The sequence below is a fragment of the Haliotis rubra genome, unplaced genomic scaffold (genome assembly GCF_003918875.1).
Source record: "Haliotis rubra isolate DU_JTF1 unplaced genomic scaffold, ASM391887v1 Scf747, whole genome shotgun sequence".
Taxonomy (NCBI): Eukaryota; Metazoa; Mollusca; class Gastropoda; order Lepetellida; family Haliotidae; genus Haliotis; species Haliotis rubra.
Genome location: NW_025767465.1, coordinates 68774 through 79744, shown reverse-complemented (window position 1 = coordinate 79744; position 10971 = coordinate 68774). Strand labels below are relative to the sequence as shown.

General features: G+C 38.7%; 1 protein-coding gene across 1 annotated transcript; it reads right to left on the bottom strand.

Moving 5' to 3' along the window:
* LOC124260018 lies at nucleotides 1-745 on the bottom strand. The gene has a single exon (XM_046694246.1). It carries the CDS (start codon nucleotides 528-530, stop codon nucleotides 27-29), a length of 504 nt encoding a protein of 167 aa, XP_046550202.1. The 5' UTR covers nucleotides 531-745; the 3' UTR covers nucleotides 1-26.
* Nucleotides 746-10971: the final 10226 nt, after the last annotated feature.

Sequence of the window (10971 nt, the reverse complement as noted above, 5' to 3'; positions counted from 1 at the left end):
AATGAATGAAGTACACTGTCAAGAAATCAATTGAGCATTATGCAAATATCAGTAGATAAGTTAATACTTAAAAAGGTACCTGTGAGGTCTACATCAGCACGGGTACGTGGGACTGGTGGAAGAACCTTGGCACGCTGACGGTAGAGTCCAGACTTGATACTGTAGAAGGAAGCAACAGTAGCAGCAGCTTCTTCGTCTAGGTTCTGGGTCTCTTCATTGTAGATTTGCTGGACAGGCTTGATCTCTTCTTGAACGCGTTGTCTAAGTCTGGTGAGAAGTCGACTCTCTTCTTCATTCACTAGTGGAGGATGGTTGTGTTCTGATACTGAAGTGATGTGATCCCCAATGGTGCTGCATCTACCCTTGCACTTGTCGATGATACACTTCCAGTGAGTGGCTACCTGTCTGTCAACGTGCAGTCGATACTTGTGACCTCCGTGTAGAACCTGTTTTCCTCCTCTCTGCGACAACGTGAACTCTGCTTTCTGTAGGTTAGCCATTGCGACTGCCCATACTTTGCAAACTACCATACTTATAGGGTTGCAGTGAGTTACTAAATTGAAAGGAGAGAGAAGTTATTTCCGATTAGTAGATACATTAATTAATAATACTCTCTACTTTATTTAGACAAAATTGAAATATACTTTAAATCTTCTCTAAGTTTCCTTCTCCATCCTGTATAACTACCACAACACTGAAACAAGAGCACTTTGTCAAGTAACTCAGAGATGTATGTGATTTTAGACTAATCCCATTATGAGAGTAGGGGGTGCATTGTCTGACCCTAATTAACCTCTGATGTTTTTGTGGGCCAATTGGGATGTGGGCAATTAGGGATGTGGGCGAATAGAGACTAAGCCGTTACGAGGATGTGTTTTGTTAATTATAATGTCACATTAATTAACTTTTAGGTATTATGGGTCACAAAAGTTAGAGGCGCTGAGTGTGGAATTGAACTCGCATCTTGAACCTAGGCTATCTAATTTCACCTGTTCAGAGTAAGCTAAAGAGCTACGCTAAGAGGTACCTCCCCTTTGTTTTGCTTTCGGTGGATGCTGTATGCTATGAGAAGATCGTAGCGTGACGTTGCGTTTGCTAGATTTCTCTGTAACTGTATAATAGGTATATATTAGGATGGTTGTATTAGGGGACTACTTGGGATTTACGCTCATCTGTCTGCTAAATCGACATTTCAAGACCAACCACTCACGAGGCCTCGTCTACATTGAACATTAAACACCTGTCAACAATCTTCAATCTGTACATCTGTTTTTACTGGGAATATCAATACTTTGGTGAGTTAATATTTTAGATTTGTGACCTAATATTTTAGATGTGTTGCCCAATATAGTATTGTTTTAGAAATATGTACTGTCATTTATCCTAACCTTGCTCATTGTTTATTCAATATATAATTGAATATTATTAACTTGTCTGTGTTTTATTTTGCTGGTTTAAAGGGGACTCACAAGCCGTTTATCACAGTAATTTCTAAACCGTAACATCTGCTTCTGACCTTTGCACCTTGCACATCCAACGAACATCCTTGCATCTTGACTCTTGGGGACAAGTAAAGAGACATGGAGGGCAAAGATATGAAAAACCAACATTTATAATCATACAGCGGATTCGCAACGACTAATAAAATGTTTTGGTACACCTAGCTCACGCAACGAGTGAGTGAGTTAATATTTATCGTCACATCGGCAATATTTTAACCATATCGTGACGAGAACAACTAATTACTGTATTATAGAACAATAAAATTAGAAAGTAAAAACCTGGTAAACGACCAGTATATCGCAGATATAACAGTAAATAGTACGTTGTCATAAAACGGTATTTTAAAGAGAACAATACAAAGTGTTTGATGGGCATTATAGAAGCTGAAAGTTGGCCCAAAAAGCAGCCCCCCAAAGGAGTGATCTACAAGAGTACTTGTGAATGTGGTGACTCCTATATTGGTGAAACCTCCCGTCCCGTTGATATGCGCATTAAAGAATATAAAACCCTCAACAGCAAAATCAGACAGCAAATCAACCCTCTCCGATCACCAACAGAAATTCCCTACCCATCAAATCAAGTTTGACAAATTTGAAATTCTATCAACCAAGAATCAGGAATTCACAAAAAGAAAACTCTTGGAAGCCATCGAAAACCGATGCCACGAACCGTTGAACAACAGAGAATAAGGATACTACATACCATCGGCCTATGAATAACTGATCAAACTATAGACTCTATCAAGCAGAGAGCGGAAGGTCGCGGGTTCCATCCCCGACCGCGTCATACCATAAGGCGTTAAAATATGGTACTTGTTGGTCCCTGCCTGGCGCTCGGCATTAATAGGTACAACAAGGACTGGTCGGCTTGGAATCAGTATAATGTGTCTGAGTGGGGTATTTATGCTTCACTGCGGCATGGTATCTCAGTGGGCTAGCACTATAAAACCAGCTTCAGTCTTGGATAGTACAAGCAGCCGTACATACACGTACACACGCATGCACGTCGTCATATGAGCGAAATATTCTCAAGCACGACGTTAAACCCAATTTCACCTCACCTCACCTCACCTCACCTCACCTCACCTCACCTCACCTCACCTCACCTCACCTCTATAAAGCATCCAATCAGCTTGTTATTACAACTTAATCCCCCTTGTTTATTGGCTTCGTTCCCAGTATCATTTGTTGTTCTTAGACTCCCACTGGCCTCTCATAATTACGTACCAGTTGTTATTCAATTACATGTTGTTGTTAATGTTAATCTGCTGTTGTCAAAACATACTGTGTATATATACCCCTCTACATTTGGTTGTATTCACTTTTAGCTTGATAACGATAAGAATCTACATCGAAACGTCGCTCTATGCAATAAATAAGAAGTTGTCATCCGTAAAGTTGTATGTTTCATTTTTGAGAACAATTCAATATAAAATTCTATTGATTGCAAACAACTGAAAGTAGATCAGCATACTAGGGACCTTCACGCAACGATCTCTGTGCAGTATTTTCATAAAGCTTACATTTAATAAACAGATACAGTGAATAAACACAGATCCATTCCTCAATGACTCATCTTTGGGCTTCATGCATGTTCTCTTCTGCCAAAAATATAGCGACGAGCGAGACTACATTATATAGACACTTTAATGTGCATACAATGTGTCTCGTCCTTTTATCTTTGTGTTATAATTTACAAAACAGATTGGTTTGATATATCTGTTAGTTTGTCAACTGCATGTACATTCAGGCGTACACTGACGTGCCTTTACACGTGTTGCTTATGGTCAAATGTTTTATTTGGGATTACACCTTCTCAGTAAGATTCTAGTACTTTTGTTTGGTTGAGAACCATCCGGAATTTGAACCCACGCTCTCGGAGCAAGGAACCTAATCACAACACACAACGTCATCTTACCCACTCAGCTACTGCGGATGCAACTGGTACCAAAGTACTAGAATCTATACATTTCTGAGAAAATGCAATCCTAAGTGGTACATGTGTTACAAATAACCACTTTGTAAATGGCAATGTGTATTCATTGGTGATGGTCGATGGTGCTGTCTGGTTAGGCAGGATTCGCTCACATTTCCAATGACACTTGATGTGAGCACTGTTTGATAGAACACTTTTTTGATATGAACACATGTTTATGTCCGTCGGAATATAGCAATGAACGTTTTGCAGATATTTGTTAAAGACGACAGTACATCATCCAGTGAATCACCCAATCCGCTACAGCATGCCTGGGAATTGTGAGATTATCCTCTTCGCGAACACCTGGTGTCATCTCTGATTTGCAGGGAACCAGTCATTTAAGTTTCACCCATTATGAGTGGAGAAGCCTCAACGGCGGATAATCGGGACTGATTATTCCCTAGCTTTGGCATTAAATATTGACAATTTATACACACAATGAACTGCGAAATGTCAAATCGCCAAACGTACGCCACGTTGTTGGGTGTGTAAGGTTTCTCCACAAGGTGGTCTGACTGATGTACGACAGCCACATGGTAGACGTATGACCATGTAACTATACATGTAAATATAGATGTTTGAACACGTTAATAATTACAGCTGAACATATTTCATTATACAAAATAGCATCCTTAAAATTGAACAATACACGAGAAACAATACACATTGGGAATGTAATCCCCAACGTGCGTGTTTGTTTCCTTACATTTAGGGATGTATTTGCCAACATATTCCCACTTACACTGTTAACAATGTGTTAATAACATACACACTGTTTATAAACGCATAATACGTTCTGTTTTACAACTGCCAGTGTTAGTGACACGTACACACATTTGCGTAGGCATTTTCCGGTGGTTTGGAAAAAGAGGAATTTCAACATTCTCATTGTGTGATAAAATTGATCTTGGCTGACAGCAGTATGTTGTGGAAAAACGATATACGCCGTTTTCCAAACTTTAAATGTCATTACAAAAGTTTGTGGAAACCCAGATATCAGAAGAAGTAAGTTTGATCAAATGTTACCTGTTAATGTGAAAACAAAACAAGAAACTATGTCTGATAGTTAAACGCTGAGAGTAAGTTTCTCAAAGAGTTTCTCGCCTAAAACGCAAAGATATAAAAGTGTTTTGCAAACGAGCCTTCTTGTTTGTGTTTAAGTATTGTCTTTTATTATCACCAATACTGACTATAGCGAAGAGTACATCTGTATGTATATGAACTTCTCTTTAACTGAATAGAGCAACGTTTGGTTGTAGATTCCTACACCGTTATCAAGTTGTTATTTTCGTTACTGACCCATCAACTTCAGGAATTTTGGTCAAACAATCAATACAGACTAAAAGATGTGTATTTATGTTTGATAACTGGGTGAAATTTCTGATTCTCAAAGGTGTAAGTTCAGTTAAAAATGTCTGTTTAGTCATGATTATAAACTTGATTAAGATCCGTTTGCAATGAAATTACGTCTTCAACATAAAGTAACATCAGAAGGGGGGCATGTTCGGCTTTGTTTTTAGAATGGGAGTGGGTATAGAATAAATAACTGTACTTGTCATTGCAGAAATATGTCACTCATAAATTAACCTTGTTTTCAATCATATACTCTCCCGTTTCGCTCGTGCATATTTATTGGAGCGTCAGATGATTATACTTTTTTCAGGTGAAACATGTAATGTTTAGATATCAAATACTTAATAGTTTTCAGTTGCTTTTTCGTTTGAGTCTATTTCTCAGTTTTAAACATGTTGACTAAAAACAATCCAGAGTCACACTCAGAAAATATAACGGTCTGTTTCCCTATCTTATCTAATAACCTTCTGGGTAATCACGTCTTGGTTTGACACGTATGCTGCCAAATTTAAAATGAGCACCCCTGTAACAGATCCCTAATTCATCGTCATACAGTCACTTTGCCTGTGTCGTCCACACACAATGTTTCTCCTTCTTCTCGTCCCCCTCGTGGTGGGAGACTACCCCTTTAAATATCTCTCTACCCTGGGAGGACAGAGTCAACGATCTGGTAGGTCGTCTCACCCTGGACGAGATCCAGCTACAGATGGCCCGTGGGGGTTCAGGAATTAAAGCTGGTCCCGCTCCTGCTATATCCCGGCTTGGAATCAAACCTTACTCCTGGGACACCGAGTGTCTCCGGGGGGATGTATGGGCGGGTGAGGCTACATCATTTCCCCAGGCATTAGGACTTGGAGCCTCATTCAGGTGAGACCTTTATGAAGGAGATAATGAAGCAGAAACGTGCCTACAATCTGAACGGTTAGAAATGACTGTAGACGGACTGTGTATTTATGTTTAATCGACACAATATTCTTCATCTTTTTTATTTGGGCAAGCTGGGATGTCATCTTTACGCGAACTTTAACACTAACTGATAGGGCTCTCACGAGTCCAAAATTTGGGACTCGAGTACTCGAGGTGTCAGACCCGACTCGGACCCGAGTACCCGACAATTTGGATGCTTATCTGAAACCAACATTCAAGCATACACGTAGCTGTTCCAACTTCCAATCTACGAATAATGCAACATGTATATGTGAATCCAAACGTTCCTGAATAAAGCAATTGATATTCAATGTCAATGGAAGTATCTATTACCTTTTTATTTGCAAACAGAATGTGAAGGCAACGTAAGTGTCACTGTGACCCAGTTCTACGCGATCAATTATGTGATTAATATTCATGAGCTGGGCCGGTGATACCTTATTACGCCTGTAAATGCTGTAATATGATTGGATGTGTCCGGCAAAAGAAACCAATCAATCTACTTCTCTTTTTCTTTTGGTTTTAAGTTTGACTGCGCTTTGAAGATTATCTAATATTAATATGTCGTTGCAGTTATGACATATTAGCAACTTTTAAACATTCACCTGGACGATAAGTCACATAATCAATTAACCTTAATCACGGTTCAAATGCGGCAAAACACGTTCTAAAGCTGGAAGATACATCGATAAAGCATTCATTGATTGGTGCTGCATTAGATACCAGTATCTTGTAAAGATGGATCGACTATGGAACTTAAAGAATATGTAAAACAGGATTGATGTTTATTTGAGACGTCTTATAGTGAAAACGGTTTGGTTTCAAACTAAAGACTAACCATTTATTGAGTAACACTACGCTGTATTTCTTCTTCCGAAACTCTGCTGAACGGAGATCACGTCAATGGTATTCATTGTGATTAAAATTTTCACTATTAAGGATATAGGTCTCCAAGTGTGAATGTTATTTTGAATGCGTATGTATGTGTTGATTGTTGAATATGTAACACTGAAATACGCTGGATAAGAACGACTGAATATCTATGTAGAAAACAAGTTGTTCAAACATAGGTATAGTGGGCAGGGACAGTGATACAGCCGTGAGTGGCTACGCTTGTCCACGCGTCCGTAGTTAGGGCAACGGCAGGTACTGTTTTGGGTACTGATGTTTTGTTCTCCTTGCAAACTTCATACGACTTTATGAGGTAGTTGTGAATTGTCGCAGTACATGGGACCTGGTAATTTGGGTTCAATGGTTCACAGAAAGCCCTGAAACCCTCCCCTTTAACAAGACTTAATGGTCGCATATCCTTAACGCTCATAAGCATTGCTTTTTGCGTAATACCTTCATACCATTTCCTGTCAACAGGCTTGCGACTTTTGCTATCAAACTTACCAAACTGCCCCAGCGTTGCTCGTTGAGCTGGTTTTCTGTCTACAGTGCTTATTGTGGGTGCTTACAGGACAAATGCTTGCGTAACTAAGGGAAACGCCACAAAGACGGCATTTCGTATTTTGGCCACTAAATCAAGATAAAAATGCGTCCAGACATTGGATTTTTTTCTCACGATCATCCATCTTGATTGCATGAGATGTTTAGAGGTATCTCCCCTGCGAGTCCTCGAGACCATTCAATTGGACTCGAGTCCTGCTTTACCCTACTCGACCCCGAGTACCCGAGTACTCGTGAGAGCCCTACTAACTGATAGTGTTTCATATGGACGCTTCTTCAAGCAGCGATTATTTATGATTCTAGAATGGGTTTTCTCGCTTGTATTGCAGGTAGTATTTGTATTATAAAAACTTTATGCATGAGACTTGCACGTATTGTTTTTCTTCTTTTGTTTCATTGTTTTAGCTTTTCAACCTTTTACGAATGATAACATGCTCTTTCAGTATATTTTGTATAAAATGCAGAAGTTGACTCGTTTGTACAAACCAAAAATTTCTGTTTCTGTATAGGATATTGACTGACAAATACGTACCATATATACATATTATTGGTTACCTGGAATTAATCTTTGGAAAGATATACACTACGGTCGTTGGTTAAGAGGCATGTGATCGGGTGGTCACGCCCGATGACTTGCTATATTTCATTGCCTGTAAATGTTAAATGATTTCGCTTCTCCTGTAGCACAGATCTGATATTCCGGGTGGCCCAGGCTACAGGTGAAGAGGTGAGACCCAAGTATAATACTTATTCTGGACATGGAATATACGGCACTCACAAGGGTATCAGCTGTTTCAGTCCGGTCATCAATATCGTGAGAGACCCCAGGTGGGGAAGGAATCAGTTGAGAGACCCCAGGTGGGGAAGGAATCGGGTGAGAGACCCCAGATACGTTATGTCTCTCTTGTCCTTATTTTTTAAAATTTTGCTGACTTCCCTTCTACCTCAAACGTTTCTATATCCATGTTCTTTATCGTACTGATCTACTTCAGTATTGTCTGTAAGATTGGTGATAATGTACAGGTCGTTCACAGAACGTCTCAGTTAATGTGTAAATGTACAAAATTCATACATCCAACCCTACCATGTCGATTACATAGGATGTCTGCTTACGAAGCAAATTAAGACACGAAAACATAATTGAACAGAAAACGGGATATATTGACCATCTCGCATGTGTCATATTTTTAATTTTTGGATATTTATATAGGGCACATATCCACGCCACTAGTACATGCTCAAGGCGCTGATATTATTTCCCTCGATCATTGGATGATAATCTCAACAGCGCATCGTATTATCAATTTCAACTCTCCGGGGAGCATATAACTGCAGCCACTAGGCGCACCGAGTTATTGCGGCTTTCCCATCTGGGACGTCATATCTGGGACGTGGATGGTGACCTACGTTGTGCTTGCGTCTTATACCTGTTATAGAGTATTGATCCACTATCGTAGTTTCACTACGATCTACACTATGCGTGATCCCGTTTGCACCGTTTCTGCTTGTCGTATAAGGCGACTGAATTGCGCAGCCCGTTTGTCCGTTTGGTTTGTAGTGATTTTCATGTATAGTAATGTATAATCATTCTAAATCACTGTATATTTTATATTTATTTTGAAATCATTAACACAGACGTCAAACCTAATGGTGTTTCCTGGTTCTGAAGTGTGGGGATGTTGATATATGTAACGAAACTGCGCATGATGCTCTCTGTAAACGCTTACCACTTCAAATGATGTTGCGGGAGGATAATGCGGCCAATACCCATCTTTATGTCTATACGTACAAACGTGTTTTAAAGTATCGGTGGAACGTCGTGCGAATAACTGACAGTATTTATGTCGAAAGGCGTTATGATGTGATGTATCAAGCATCCAATAAAAATGGTAAAATCAATTCGGTTTGAAATTCGCATTTTTTGGAAGTAATATACGCACAAGACGCATGATGCTCTATTTGGGGTCACCAAACCTATTTATTGTAGCCTTTCGAAATTATCTTTCCGCAAGGAATTTTTATGACTTTTGTAAAATTTGAAGAACAAAATCAAAAGCACAAGTAGCCATATGGCTCGTTCTTGATGAAGATCATAACAATTAAAGATGCAAAAATGCAGAAAGATACACACGGCAAAGAAGAGAACTGCAACTGTGTGAATAATGGTATCACTATTGAAAAAACATTTGTTATAATTTAAAATGCTCATAATGTCATTAGGGCAAAATATATTTGCTTGAAGATTGTATGTTTACCCATCTTGTTATACATGTAGTCAGCTAATGTCCTCCTCAGATCCACAGAGTGCGTATTACGATTCCATGGGTGTAATTTGTCGTAGATGTCCTAAAGTGTAAGACAGGGCATTGATTATATTCAAAGTTTTCCCCCACTTATGTAGGTGATGAGTCGGTTCCAAAACGATTACGGCTTCATCATTTAAACAGAGCCTGGAAAAAGAAACCTTAAATGGTGTGATTGTATCCATGACCTTTTACAGACCTGTTAACGTTGTGCACATTGAGGCTGCTGAACCATCTCTTAAAGCGATAAAAAACAAATATCCTTATCATACATAAAAACTAGATTTCAGTAAGCTTTCATCCATGTTATAAATTCTCTTTGTGAGATATATTTACTGAAAGAAAGTGTTATTCCGCGTCATTTCTGCTTCTTATATTAAAATATGTTTTCTTTCTTTCTGATTTCCCCTTTTTCGTGTCTGGTGATAGACGTAGAGGCAGATTATACCTAATGGAAACTAAAGAAATATGATAAGTCATTATCAATGTTATAACTGATAAGGAAGTGAATAATTATGACAGTTACAAATGGGATGCAGATTAATCAAATAATGTTGATGCTGTTGTCACCTTCACTTTAGAATACTTCGATTCAGTTGACATTTATCAAGTATTTCAAATTACATTTGTACTTTCAAATAAAAGGTCATTTTTACAACTGTTTGATACATGAAACAGTGGAAACATAAGAAATCTAGTTTGTGTTTGCTTTGTGAGTGTCAGCATCCAGTTTTACTTGATGCCATTGAATTATATAATATTTCTGCCGCCAAAGAAAACATCGTCATTTTTTGGTTGCACAACCATGTTAGGATCGTTGGAAGTACAATGACTGACAAATTGCACTGTGATTTCAGTTCTAATCTCAAACGGGGATTTGTTATTGTTGGACCAGATGTGACGAGGCTATTTTTTCTACGATGTCGTGTTGGTCATTCACAATTCCCAACCTGTGTTCCTTTTAATGAACGGACATCTGTCATGCTTCTATTGCTCTGCTGTGTTGATTTACAACATACTTATTTTAAGGTATCACCCATTAGAATCTTTTTAATCTTACTAGTTAGCGTTTAATTATTGTATTCTTTCTGAACAAATCTGATGCCGTTGGTTACTTTGGGAGCCAGATGGCAGAGTTACATCCTCCTTGATTACGATTAAAACATGACTCAACAGAAAAATGGAAAGGGAAAAGATATACTACACTGCCCTACGAGGCCGCTATACATATGATATACATAAAAAGCTACTTTGATTAAACACCTCCATACATATACTGAACATCATTGAAAACGCATCAGTCTAAAATTGTCCATATTTTCATCAAGATGGATTTCAGCATGACACGGATCAATGAATATAACTAACATGAAGTCGAAGGGCATGTCCAGTTGAAAAAATGCTTAAGAAAAAAATTTCTGTCCACACTATGACTCTGAATTCCAAGATGCATCAA